This window comes from Podarcis gaigeae (genome assembly GCF_964106915.1).
Source record: "Podarcis gaigeae genome assembly, chromosome: 6".
NCBI classification, from domain to species: Eukaryota; Metazoa; Chordata; class Lepidosauria; order Squamata; family Lacertidae; genus Podarcis; species Podarcis gaigeae.
In genome coordinates, this window is record NC_139682.1 from 72,706,726 (window position 1) to 72,721,322 (window position 14,597).

Genomic DNA, 14,597 nt, shown 5'->3' on the forward strand with positions numbered 1-14,597 from the left:
CTGAGTCCAGTCAGGGTTAAATTGGAACATAAACTTCTGTTTATTTATTGCAGCTTAACAAGTGTGTGGTTTCATAAACAGTATCGGTCAATTACAATCATGGGGTGCCTATCCAGACCTATAACTTCCGCTACCTGCTCTCACTCACTAAACCACCTCCCAGATATTTATTTGTCTTCCTAGCTCCTAACTGTTCCTGACTCAGGTTATTTCACTACACTACCTCAACCTACCCACAGACTCTATCCCAATTCACTCCCACTCCAACCAACCACCCAACTCCCAAGGAACTCCTCCCTTCGCCCCTCCCAGAGCTGGTTTTATAGTCCCTCTGACTCCACCCCCCCGGGTTCTGATTGGGTAACCTGTTTAACTATTTCACCTCCAGCACTCTCATATGTTAACGTCACATGGGGTTGCTTATTAATCATGCAATTTTAGAGTTGGAAGGTATCATGAGAGTCATCTAGTCCAACTCCCTTCGACGCAGGAATCTCTTGCTTAACGTGGCGTTTCAAACTCATGATTCCGAGATTAAGAGTCTCATATGCTATCATCTGAGCTATTCCAGCTGATGGAATAATTGTTCCTCCCTGGAGACTAATTGCTAGGGGATGCCCTTCTGGGACCTGTTTTTCCATCTGTGCTTTGGAAAGAACTTTCTATCAAGGAGAAGGTCGCTTTCCCGAGTCCTCCCTCCAAGCTTCTAATAATTCGCCTGTAGGAACCAAACGGATTATCAGACTTTATTGGCATCTTCTCTGGCACCAGCTACAGACCTCAAATGGCAGCCTAATCTACAGCGTGTTCTCTCCTCCCCTCGCCAGGTTAACGCGAAGATTTATAGGGGCTGGGGAATGCTGGCAGCCAGCCAGCCCCATCACCTGCTCCCACTTCAGGAACTAATTGCTACCACCTGCCTGAGGGGCCCCACCCAGTGATACTTCATGACACTTTCATTCTCCACTCCTTGGAGAAAGTTGCAGTTTTCAAGATTTGAGAAAAAGCAAGGGATGGATGCAGGCTTCAGCATGCTCCAAGTAGGTCCACTGAAATAATGGGGCATAAGTAGTTGTCACGGCTAACTTAAATCCCATTGGTTTCAGGGGGTCTGTTCTTGCCATGTCTGAGCTCCTGTCTGCACGATACATATAAAGCAGCATCATACCACGTTAAACAGTCATGGCTTCCCCCAAAGAATTCTGGGAGCTGTAGCTGGTTCAGAATTGCTTAGAGTCACTAGGAGACTTGTATTGACCTCCCAGAGCTCCAATTCTTAGAGTAGTTAAATAATCGGTTCTTCCCAGGGCACACTAGGAATTGTGCCTCTGTGCAGAATCTCAGCAAGAAAAAAGCTCCCTGCCTCGCCTGCTCTCTGAAGCTGCAGCTTTCCCAGTAGCTAAACAGAAATGAAAGGTAAAGAAAGAAATGGCAAGTCTTGGAATAGCAAGAAGCAGGGAGAGAGAAAACACAGGAGAGGAAGTGAGTTTCGCAATGGGCCTGGTTGTTCATATTATCGAACAGCTGGATGTGAGTCCGATCCGGTGCTGGCGCCAGGTTTGGAGTTGCTGTTGGGCAAAATCTCTGTCGGGGACCCTTCCATAAGTTGCTCACTTCATTTTCCTTCCAGTGCCCACTTGCTTGCGCCTTTTCTCAGGGTCTTGTCTGTGCAGCTGTCCTGGGGGAAAAATAAGCATAAAGCACTGTGGCTTGCTCTTGTCAGCTCACACAGGTGAACAGGACAGCAAGGAGGAATAGGAGGGTACCTCCACAGGTTGGTATGTACTGAGCAGGTGACCAGTCATCCTGGCTGTTGGTGCCACCCCTGTTCCAGTTAATTTCAGTGCCACCTACCATCTGGGTAGCTGGTTATTGGAGGATGGCATGTGCGCAAGCATAGCACTTTGTTTTAGACATCCAAGAAAGAAACATATTCTGAACTTCATTTTGAGCTCAATGTGTGATGCTCTTTCTGTTGTGTTTCACAGGCTTCTTAAGGAAGAAATCCAAACTGATGTCACTTTCCATGTTGGCGGCGCTTTCTTCCGAGCTCACAAGGGAGTGCTTCTAGCAAGAGTTCCCAGTTTTTTCTCCCATGTTGCTGGAGGAGTGTTAAACAGTCCAAACCATGGTGAAGTTTTGTATCTGGAGAATTTGGAACCCTCTGAATTTAAAACATTCCTGCAGTAAGTTTCCACTCTCACCTGCCCCCTTAAAAAATGTAGTTCGAGCCAGTATTGTGATAGATCTGGTGACAGTTAAGAAACTTGTTTTCAGCCTGGTAGTTTTGATAGCAGACCATCAGTTTGTCCAATTATAATGGTTCTCTAGGCATCAAGGAATGATCCTGATACTTAGATTGGGGAACAAGGAATTTGGGAAGAGTGAATTCTCCCACCCACCCCACTCTACGATATGTTAAAAGAATGGTGCCCCACCTTTTTTTTTTAACACTGTAGATATGAACCCATAACCAATCATCAGAATATATATTTTTGATACGTCTGTTTCTTAATATTTGACAATATGAAATTGGAAGGGAGGTAGCTAAAGTGGAGGTAAAAGGGTTAGCTGACAGAGTGATAGCCAGCAAGTTGTAAGAGTGTACTTAACTGCAAGATGACTTTGGGATAGTCTTAGTACTCATGAATTAAATGGAAAGAGGTGTGATTTGCATTGAGTAACAATGGTCTGCTTTCTCCATGAATCTGCATTTCCTCATGCCTACTGGCTAGTTAGATGACTTTGTTAAAAAGGTTGTTTTTTCATTAGAGATGCTTCTTGTATGTGGGAGAGAAACTCTTCTCTTTCTTAGAATTTTAAATGTTTTCACCAAGGATATATGAAAGAACGATAATGTCTATTCTACATTTTCTGCAAACTTATGCTCACTACTTGAGAGTAAGTGTGTGACTTGGGGAGCAACCCTAAGACCCTGGCTATCACACATTGTGGCAATTAGTTCCATAAGTAAATTACATACTCTGTGAGAAAGTATTTTTCTTTTGTCTGTACCAAATTTACCACCAATCAATTTTATTGGGTGATGTGGGCGACCTGGAGCAAGGCCTCAGTGTTTGGTCTCTGTTCCTTGTTCCAGCTCTCTCACTCCACTGGAAGTTACTGGTTGCATATCCAATAATTTATGCACCATTCATGAATTTATAAAATTACTTCAATTTGGTACCTCAGAGAGGTGGCAGAATGCCCTTGATCTGAGACTCTGAGGCAGTGTTAGAAACTCAGATATATAATCTAATCGCCAAATGGCACCTTAAACCTAAGTTACGGTTTCCACAATGGAATGTCTAGGCACCAACAACAAAAATGTTTATTCGGCTTTATGCCCATCACGAAACACAACACAACAAAACAAATCAAATAAAACAGCGGACTCGTACAAACCACAAGTAGTATAACACAGTTCACAACTCACAAGGACGGATATTAGCCATTCATAAGAAAAGTTTAAGATTAAGATTAAAAAAATTTGACACTACACTAAAATCAATATCTGATGTCATTATAGAAAATTCTTATAACTATCAATAATCAGCTAACATTCCGTTCTGTCTCTTGTACGAGAGGACGGCTGTTAGGAATTTAGCAACCTGTAGGGTAATATAAGGATCCACATATTGAAGAACCCAGGCGAGCTGTAGGTCTACTGGTTTGTCAGCCATAGGCTGGATTATGGGGTTTAGTATACTAGCACGGGCTGAACTGTACAAAGGGCAGATAAACATAACATGATGTAGAGATTCAGATGTTTTCATTTCACAAGCACACATTGAAGAGTCTAGGCACCTTTTTTGCGGTTGAACTTCCTGTTATTATTACTACTACTATTATTATTAATTTCTCTACCACTTTATATTTTAAAGAAAAAAATCTCAAAAAGGTTTACAACACATTAAAAGATCAAATAAAGCAACCCAGAATAAAACAAATGCTAGCTTCCAGGAAACTCTTCAGAACCTTCTTTAAGTGACATTTGGCTTTCCCCAGATTTATTTACCTAGTGCCCCATAGCAGAAGACATATAGGAAGTCAGTGTGGTGTAGTGCTTAGAGTGTCTGACTAGGACATGGGAGATGAGGGTTCAAATTTGAAGCTCACTGGGTGACCTTGGAGCCAGTTGCAACCTCTTAACCTGTCTCATTGTAGAGATTAATTGAGGAGGATGAGCCATTTACTCCTTGGAGGAAAAGGTGAGATGCAAATGCAACAAATAAGTAATTCTTCTGACCTGCTTAAGGAAGCTGGAGGGGCCAGGCAGATGGAGCGGTTATTTGCCAACATCCACATGGTCCCAAATGGACCAGCACCTGGTGCCTGGCTAATTTCTGAGGTTGCCAGAGGGTGGTTTAGCTCGTCCTGAGGTTGTCTGCAAGTGTGCACCTTTATTTTGCTCCAAACAAGTGAATAGTTCCAATTTACAGATGTGTAAAGCCCGCCAGTGTTGGGGATGCTAGAATCCTCCTGGTGTTCCTAAGTGTCTTTGCACAAATCCAGCACCTAGGACAGCTCATTACAATATAGAGGCTTCCTTTGTGGCTGTGCTGAATGTTACACTCGTCATCAAGACTGGGTAATTTGTCAAAATCAAGACACGTTCTTAGATAATTTTCTGGTTCTTTAATCCTCTCCTTTAGAGGATTGGTGTTCCTCAAAGGGTGCAGGGCAGGTCATTTTTTATGTGGCCCAGAAGCCAATTGCTACATGAAATGCGCGAGAAGCGGGATTGATGCTTTTATTGCTCTAGCTGAGTGGGAGTCTCTTCTGTTGACAGGTTTCTTCAACTGAGGTTAAGTGACATGGCCGCTGAGAGCCTGTGGTATATTGGAGAACTGCATATTAGACATTCCCTTTGTAATGTAAAGAGTGAGCAGCATATTGCTTAATTAAATGTGATCTTTAGGCCTGCAGGGAAGAGGCTATGCTAATTCAAGCTACTTTTTAGAACAGACATCCTACTTTTACAGAGATTCCCAGGGAATACCACAGTTTTTGATTACCAGATTATTATTATTATTTGCCCATATTTAGATGGGGCAAAACAGTAGTTACATCAGCTTTACAGGTTAAAGGTAGAAGACCGTGAATTCCTATTTTAATTTTAACCACCCTGCTGTAATTATTCCCCATTTTCCTACTTAAAAAATAAAATAAAATCCATTCCATTTCTTACCCTTCTGTCTTGTAAACTTGACAGTGTTCTGGTTTTTAGTAGGACCTGTGCAAATCTAAGTGTGAATGCCATTGGCCGTGCCACCAATTAAAAAGGAGAAATGCTGTTCTCACTGTACGTACAGCTTGACAAGTAAAAGATTTTTGTCAATTCCAATTAGCAGCTGCATAATTGAATGAATTGGCGCAATGCAGGAAGCTTTGGAAAAATAGAGCAATGGAATTTTTACTCTTCCCAACAGACAGCAAAGGCAAAGCTTTGCATTACAGCTGTGTGTGTGAAAATAATTTCCCCCTGTATTCTGAAATGCAAATATGCAAAAGCTTCCCAGAGAACTTTAATAAGGAAAAACCAATAGATTGACAGGACTATCGTTCAAATTTAGCATTCCAATATATATATTGCAAATAAGCTTATTTATCACTAAAAAGAATCTCTTGTGAATATGTCTCCTTTCAGCTGAATGAAAGTAATTTTCAGTATATTTGCCATCTGTCTCAGTTTGACAGGCAGTTTATCAGGAGCAGGTACTCAGTTGGTTTTCAATATTTGGAAACCAGTGTTTTTGCTGTGGTTATTAGCAAAGAGTTCTGTTTTGGTTCTTTGTAACAAGCCTCTGGTATTAGAATGAAGAGGCAGGATTTTGAAATGTGTGAGAATGTGGATTTGCATTTTATCCACATTGGAGAAATTTGAAGGTGTAAAATGATGTATTCTTCCCAACAATTAAATTTTCCCTCTTTGAGAAATAGAGAGGTCTTGCTAACATTGCCAAGTCATGCAGGATATTTTTTACACAACTGGAACTGAATCCTGAGTTCCACTGGCTTTTATCACAGTACTGCAGTGCAGCAAAAAAAGCTGTGGTCAGAAACTATACTACTACTATACTAGGATTTGCACAAGAAAACTAGTAACATGTGGTTATGCAGATATTTGCAAGTCTAGGCTATGATCCTTATCTACACCATAACGTTAACAGAAATTGTAAATGTTGGTAATGCTGTAAGGTCTGATTATATTGTTAAGTTAGCCCAGTTTTGAAATTGATTTCAGTCTATTTGTACAGTTTACTTTTGTGACTCGGAGTCTTTAAGCATAATTGAATTTCCTTATCGCTATCTGTAGCTTGCGAAATAAAACAAAATCTATATGAGGAAATAAGGATTTTTATCAGTTTCAGCAGCTATTAAAGGCGGTAATCCTATTTCTGGATTTTTAATTTATTTTGGGGGCGAAGGGGTATCTTCTATTTCATCCTTGTGTCCTTCAGTAAAAAAAAAATTGTATTTAAAGCTTTGTTTTTCAAACGCCCGACTTATTTTAATTCGTCTTTGAAAGCAGTTCTTTTATTCTGTCTTAATTGTTTTCCCATTCTTCAAATGTTCAGGAAGATAAAGCTTACGATGCAGTCCTACATATGCCTACTCAGCATGGTATGTAGGATTGCAGCCTTAATTTCAAATTTGACATTTTTAGTGAAAAGTGTTTGCAGTTGGAGCCTCATTACCCCATATAATCAACATCACCCAAACCACAAATCCAGCTTACTTCTTTGAGTCTCTAATGGGCTTTGTCTATTGCTGGTGTCCTCTTGTTATAAATACAGTGGTACCTTGGGTTACAGACGCATCAGGTTACAGATGCTTCAGGTTACAGACTCCACTAACCCAGAAATAGTACCTTGGGTTAAGAACTTTGCTTCAGGATGAGAACAGAAATCGCGCGGCGGCAGCGAGAGGCCCCATTAGCTAAAGTGGTGCTTCAGGTTAAGAACAGTTTCAGGTTAAGAACGGACCTCCCGAACGAATTAAGTTCTTAACCCGAGGTGCCACTGTACCAGTTCCTGACAACAGATTGTTCCTGTCCATCTTAACTTCTGGTTATCATCAAGTTTCTTGGTAGATTCACAAGGTATTTACCCGGTAAATAAATCCTTTATTTGCACAGTGCTGACATCAATAACAGCGCAAGAACTCCCTTTATCCAGAGCTGCTGGTCACTGGCGACAGCCTCTTGTTACTCTTTCCTACCCATTGTACCCCTTCACCAGCCACTTAATAGCTCCATCGGTTAGAGTGTGGTGCTGATAATGCCAAGGTTGCAGGTTCGATCCCCATATGGGACAGCTGTGTATTTTTTCAGGGGGTTGGATGAGATGATCCTCAGGGTCTCTTCCATCTCTACAGTTCTATGATTCTGTTTGGGACAGGTTGGTCTGACTGAGGAACCGAGACAGAATCATCTGCTTTAGAGAGCCCTACAGTAGCAGCCCGTGTGATGGGGCACAACTGCCTTCCGAACAGGGCTGTCCCTGCTGCTTGCCTGGGTGTGCACGTTCAGGTGGCGGGAGCACTGGGTTGGCTCTGCTAGTGCAGCTGCACAGTCCCAATGTTGCTGCTCCATCTGGGTGATCTGCAGTGATCAGGAGTGCAGCTCAGCCTCACCATATGGGCTGCTCCTAGGACCTACAGTGGTACCTCAGGTTAAGAACTTAATTCGTTCCGGAGGTCCGTTCTTAACCTGAAACTGTTCTTAACCTGAGACACCACTTTAGCTAATGGGGCCTCCCACTGCCGCCGTGCCGCCGGAGCACGATTTCTGTTCTCATCCTGAAGCAAAGTTCTTAACCCGAGGTACTATTTCTGGGTTAGCGGAGTCTGTAACTATTATTATTATTATTATTATTATTATTATTATTTTATTTTATTTTATTTTATTTTATTTCATTTTATTTCATTTCTATATTGCTTTATATTTTTAAGGAAAAAATCTCTAAACGGGTTACAACACATTAAAACATCAAAGGAACCAAGCCGCAATAAAATGAAGTCAAATATAAAGTATACAGTCAAGGCAACATAATTAACAGTAAAAACAAAAACATTATCTTAAAGATTTCAAAATAAAACACCACAAAGGATGTCACATATAGAATATGTATCTTATGCTGTACATACAAAGTTAACAAACAAAAAAATCTTGAAACATTTCATTTAAAAAAACCAACTTTTATTTATGCAGTTTTAGCAGTTTTTATGCACACATTGTACAATATCCATCACTCCTCTTTTTGGAAGATTTCCAAATCCATCTCTCTGTGACATTCTATGGAAATCTTGATCTGCTGCATATTCTAATATTTCACCCATTATCGTCTCAAGTCTTCCTTTTTTGATGTTATCTGCTGCTCATAGGTTAACTTGTACTTAGAGGTTAAATCATATATTGTACATTCTAAGATAATTTCCAAAACACCTCCACTCCTCTTTAACTTGTCCTTATTCTTTAGTTTTCATGGTCATGGTTACTAATTCTATGTATTCAATCAATTTGTTTGGCCAAGTTTCCTTCGTGGGTATCTCTTCTTTCCATTTTACCATATATACTATTCTAGCTGCCGCAGACGCACACAGAAAGACATTGAGTGCCTTTTTTGGAATGTCATCGCCTATCATCCCTAAGAGAAAGGCCTCTGGTCTTTTGGGAAATGTGAGTTTTATGATCATTTCCCAATACTCTCCAGCATGTTTACATGACCATCACAAATCAGCTTTAATATTAAATATCGGTATCAATCTTTATTTTGGTCACAGACCAGCATAAGATAAAAGCATACGGATAAACTGAACACAGCAGACTTAAAGCAGGTAAGGGGTAAAAACTAATCATCTTAAACATTTCAAGAGGAAACATTGCTAAATAAAGTCAAATATAAAATGCACATAATTTAAAACAGCATAATTACCAAGAGAATAAAATACTATCATAAGCATAGAACACATCTGTTGCTGTTGCTGCCAGTCGTGCCAATGGTGGTTCATGGTGGCTGGTTGCTATAGAAGCTCAGGCTTGGTGGCCTGGGTCTGCGCTAAGAAACAACCAGTATATATTGGTTGCATATTGATATTGGCTCAAATGTGTCACCTGACCTCCACTGAGCAGAAAGCAATAATACCGTCTACAGTGCTGCTCCCCCCCCCCCGAAAAAGAGGTGCAGGAACTCCCACCTTTTGGAACGGACAACCCAACGTTGTTGAGCTTTTGTGTTTTTAGACAGTCTTTTTTCTTATAAAAGCAAGCCTTTGTCCATGTATGAATTTTCTGAAAGGCAGGACTTCTGCAGGATAATTTTTTTTTGCATTAGTAGCTGCTATCGGGAATTGGTCTGCTCTAAGAGACATGGGTTGTTTTCCACAACACAGCATCTTGCTCCCAATGTGCTTCAGTTGTTGTGAGATCGGTGAGTGCTGCCTCCCGTGGCTAGGTCAATGCAGCAGGGAATACTGCAGCGTTCTTGGGCAGATACGGAGAACTCCACAAATATTAAACATTTATTAACCTGGCCAATTATAATAGATTGAAACGTACGGAGAACTCTCCCTACTTCAAAAAGCACAGAAGCTTCCGAGTTGCATTAAAATACAGAGCATGAGTACATAGTCTGCCTGCTTTCTCAATTCTGCTGTATTTCTGTCCTCCTTTTTATATAGACATTTCGGCTTCCTGTCTCGAGCAGCTTCAGAATGGCTGGTATCGTTTAGCTTGTTTACTGCTAAGGCTGTCATTCCTTTTAGCTTCTGTTCTACATGCTATTTTTAAAGCTATTGTTTGTTTGTAATGGAAAAATTCAAAGTGATGTATACCTTGTCTCCGAATGAAGGGGCATAGAAGCCGTTTCGTTTTCCTCCTGCTCCATAATAGAAATGTGCTCTCAGTCTAGCAGATCCAGAAGAAATTGTAGAATCATCTATTTTGTGTATGAGGAAGGTCCATAAGCACAGGATTGGATCATAGGGCCATCTAACACAGCATTCTCTTTCCTGCAGAGGCCAATCAGATGGTTCTGTGAAGGCCAAAAATGGAGCACGTAAAACCAACAACTCTCCCATCTAGCAGTAATTGGTATTAACTGCCACCTTTTGCTTCATCCGCCCAACACTGTCCATTGGGCTTGCGCAGCCCAGACTTGCCCTGCTAATATGCCCTATGCTGGTGAACCATTCCTTAACATTGTCATCTCCTAGTGTCACTTTCACGGCTAAATTTCCTCTATGTACTTACCAGGTCTGCTGCTAGGAGTCTTCAGTCTGCAGACAGCAGAGGTTATGCTCCATGGATTCCATGCTGCACCTTCTGCAGAGAGGGGCTTTGATTTCTAACTCAAAAGCTACCACATCTTGCTGCAAATGTTCTGTAACCATGTAAGACAGGGGTCGGCAAAGTTTTTGTGGCTTGGGCCGGTTCATGATCCCACAGGCACTGCAGTGGGCCAGAGTGCACGTGCACATGCATCGCAAACGCTATTTCCGGCGCGGAGGAGGTGTGCGCAGCTTCCCATTGGATGCAGGAGCTTCCCGCAACCAATGGGAAGCCGGCCAGCGTCGCAGAAGGCAGTGCCTGCTCTGCTTGCGCCAGTTTAGTGCGGTGCACGGGAGTCGACCAACTGGGCAGCGGGGTCCCCAAGTGGGCAGTTGGGGGTCCATGGGCTGGTTAAACGACCCCTATTGGCCACTTATGGCCCATGGGCCTTAGGTTGCCGACCCCTGGTGTAAGAGATCTCTAAGCTGCCTGTTATATTAGCTGGGGCAAGTATATGAAAGAAGGGTCATCCTGGCAGGAGCAGACTTTGGTAATCTTTCGTAATATGGCACTCTGTACAAAGCCAAAATTTGACACCTTCAAAGGGATCTCTTCAATTATGGATCTTCTCAAATTGGAACCCCTTGGCTGGGCCCCTCCATGCAGGGAAACCTCCCCCCCCCCATCACCCTAAATCCGGCGTTTATTCCAGACTCTATATTGTTATGCTTTCATTATTTCTAATGAAACCTTAGTTAATAATCCTGTGCTCTTAACTGGAGGAGATTCTCTGTAATCTTGTCTCATCCCACGTTAACGCCTTTTGTCTTTTTGGCCTAGTTGCTGCAAAAGTACCGGTATGTGTTTAACTTGAGGTGGATGGGATAGTCAGAGATGGAAAGTTGGCAGCATTTTGTTGACCATCTCTTCCTGATCATGAAATGCTCTTCCCCAGAGAAGCTTACCTGCTGCCAAGAATGATATATTTTTAGTGCCACATTAAATTGACTTTAGAGTCTTAGGGTCTGTTAGTTTTTATGCTTTATTTATATTCAGTTTCTTGCTGAACTGCTGGTGTGTGTGTGTGTGTGTGTGTGTGTGTGTGTGTGTTTAACAGGATCTTTGGAGAGTTTTAAATATTGTTTCTATAGGTTGCATTAAGTCTTTGGACGGAACAGCAGGGGAAGGGAACAGTGAGATGCACTGCTGTTTTAACCCAAGAGGCCTGAGGTAGCCAACATGGAATCTTTCAGGTGTTGTTGGATTCCAACTCCCATCAGCCCCAGTCAGCATGGCCGGTGGTCAGGGATGATGGGAATTGTAGTCCAACAGCATCTGGAGGGCACTACGTTGCAACAGTTGAAAGCTTTTGCATCATATGTGTCTTTTAGGGTGAATGTGTAGCTGTTTTCTCCCCAGATTTACTAATCTGCTCCAGGTATTTGGATAAACTGCAAGGTGCTTCGTTTGTTTTTTTAGAGATGGAGACAGCTTGTCAAATGTGCATGGAGAAGTGCAAAGAAGAGAAATGGGTGTTTAATTCAGAGGCAAATGCACATGTCATTTGGGGGGTAGTGACTGAGGGAGGCTGAGTTCACAAAAACATGGCACTGATCCCCTATTTAAAGGTGCCTCTGTATGCTCCCAGGAGTTTCGGGGTGATCTTACAGAAAACCTGCATCTTGTCTTTTTCTGCAGAATGATTTGTAATTCAATGCATGTGGGTAAGTAGTGATTTAAATAAAAAAGGTTGACCCCAGTGTCTTTAGGTAGAGCATGGGACAGAGTCAGACCTGCTTTCCCAAAGCTGTTTCAATTCTCATGGGCCAAGCACAACTCCAGAATCCAAAGAGGAGGTATGTGATGCTGCTTCTCCTCCCGCTTCCAGCAAGAAGCATTCCAGCTGGAAAAGCAGGAGAAGAAGGAATCTTAAACAAAAATGGGGGAGCAGATTTTGTGGGGTTAAACTTTTAAAATGACAAGTCCTCTTCCCCATAATCCTAGAGCCAGCTTAAGAGAGGGGAAGGAAATAGACTTTGTTCTTCCCTTCCCCAAATGCTGTAAGGTAACGGTAAAGAGACCTCTGACCATTAGGTCCAGTCGTGGCTGACTCTGGGGTTGCGGCGCTCATCTCGCTTTATTGGCCGAGGGAGCCGGCGTACAGCTTCCGGGTCATGTGGCCAGCATGACTAAGCCGCTTCTGGCGAAACCAGAGCAGCGCACGGAAACGCCGTTTACCTTCCCGCCAGAGTGGTGCCTATTTATCTACTTGCACTTTGATGTGCTTTCGAACTGCTAGGTGGGCAGGAGCAGGGACCAAGCAGTAGGAGCTCACCCCGTTGCAGGGATTCGAACCACCGACCTTCTGATCGGCAAGTCCTAGGCTCTGTGGTTTAGACCATAGCGCCACCCACGTCCCCCAAATGCTGTACTTTCCCCCATAAGAATGAACAGCAGCTGTTCAATCTATGGGAGGAAGTTATGGGGTGCCCTTGGGGGACTTGGTCTGTTGAATAAACCTGTGCCCCTTGGGCAATGAGAATCAAACGTGGACTTGTCTTCACAGCTTGCAATCAGTTTATTGGTCATGCTAGAGTGTGACAGAATATGTAGAAATGACTATTTCTCCTTTCCTGCATAGGCCAAAGTCATTATTTGTTTATTGCTTTGTTGGAAAGCCTGTCAACCCTACAAGTGATGATCAAGATTTTAGCAGTCCAGTCAGCGTACTCTCCCAAAGGGGAGAAGAATTTTGCAACCTTAATTTAGATGACTGTCTGATAACGGAGTGTTACAGCTTCCAGGCAGGAAGATTATCTTGTATTTTCCTGGAATTATTATAAATTGACTAATAAATACAGACAAGTTTCATCTGATTGCAGCGCACAGTTTAGAATGTCTGTCTGGAGGTTGTTTTCAGAACAGATTTGGACAAGAGTGTTTATGCCTTAAAGGACACAGCATACTCTTTAACACTCCATAAATTCATGCATATTGCCAAGCAAGTCTTTCAAGGAAATAGTTATCTGGAAGTCTTCCCCCAAAAAAGTAGCCTGAGTTATTTAGCTACTCAGAGGCAATCCTGTTTTTCTTGTTTTTTAAACACCCTTGCCCTTTATGGCTTTCTTGAAGGTTGCATGACACTTTTGTCTGTCTTGTTGTAAAAGACTTTGAGAACTGATGAGGCTGTTTTTGTTATCGTTGGCAGTAAATGAACACTTTAGAGGGGAAAACCAGGAAGTGATCCAAAGGGCTGCTCATTCTAAGTCTACATCACAGGATCTTCAAGTTATAATCTGGCATGTTTGGGTCGTGCTTTTTTTCCTGTGCATATTCACATGCACCTGTATTTTATGGACATCTCTCACTATGTCTGCTTGAATCTGATTACGCTGGGATAATGTGGTTTTCTTTCCAATGCACGGTACGAGTTTGCTTTTTAAATAGGCCAGAAAGTAACACAGGGGGGGAAAGCAGACAAAGAAATGGTTATAGTTGTAGCATAATTTCTGTTGCATGCATGGACCCTCCCTGTAGAATAACTAGTTTCTGAAAGTATTGAATTATGATTGTGCATAGGAACATAGAAAACTGCCTTATGCTGAGTTAGGCAATTGGTCTATTGAACCCAGTATTTTTCGCATGGTCTGGCAGTGGCTTTCCTCTTTTTCAAGTGAGGATTTCTCTCCCAGCCTCACCTGGAGATTCTGGGAATTAAACCTGGAACTTTTGATCTACAGTACTATGGAGGTGTGGCTCTTCCCCCATTATCAAATCTGCAACAAGTTTCTTGATCAGCAATTTGTTTCCTTCGTCAGCCACTTTCAGAGAGATTGGGAACCTGGTCTGGTCTTGAATTGCCCATCCTTTAAAGCTCCCTTTTTTATTTCTAGAATGACAACTAAGAAGCCAGATGGCAGAAGCCTCATGGACCAGGTTTGGTTCAGGGATGTTGCATTGTAAAGTACTATTTCTCTAGCAGATGTGCTATTAGGAAAATACACTTTTAAGATGTACCTGGGAGATATTTTTTCTCCTGATTGAATTAACTTGTGATAACTGCTGTTTTTAAAATGTCTTGGATTTCTGAGTACTCTGTATATTAAAATATAATTAGGTTTTAGTGTTTGGCGCAGCCTCACTTACCAAAATGATTGAGATTGAGGGGCAAGTAAAGCAATGTATTATGGTATTATTAGATTTCTGGTTTGCTACTTGTTTTGGACAACTACTTAAGGATAGGAACCGTTAACTTCACAAGATCTGGTAGTCAAAACCACATTTTGAATTATGCAATGTATAAAACCTATGAAGTCTGATCCTT

At 42.0% G+C, this 14,597-nt stretch overlaps 1 protein-coding gene across 5 annotated transcripts in view; it reads left to right on the forward strand.

The window, feature by feature from the left end:
• Nucleotides 1–14,597, forward strand: part of BTBD8 (BTB domain containing 8) — a 45,127-nt gene that overhangs the window by 1,573 nt on the left and 28,957 nt on the right. For all 5 annotated transcript variants that reach the window (XM_083743156.1, XM_083743157.1, XM_083743158.1 and 2 more), the window contains exon 2: nucleotides 1,989–2,186. In XM_083743156.1, coding sequence (XP_083599282.1) covers nucleotides 1,989–2,186 — 198 coding nt within the window. The remainder of the gene's footprint in view (nucleotides 1–1,988; nucleotides 2,187–14,597) is intronic.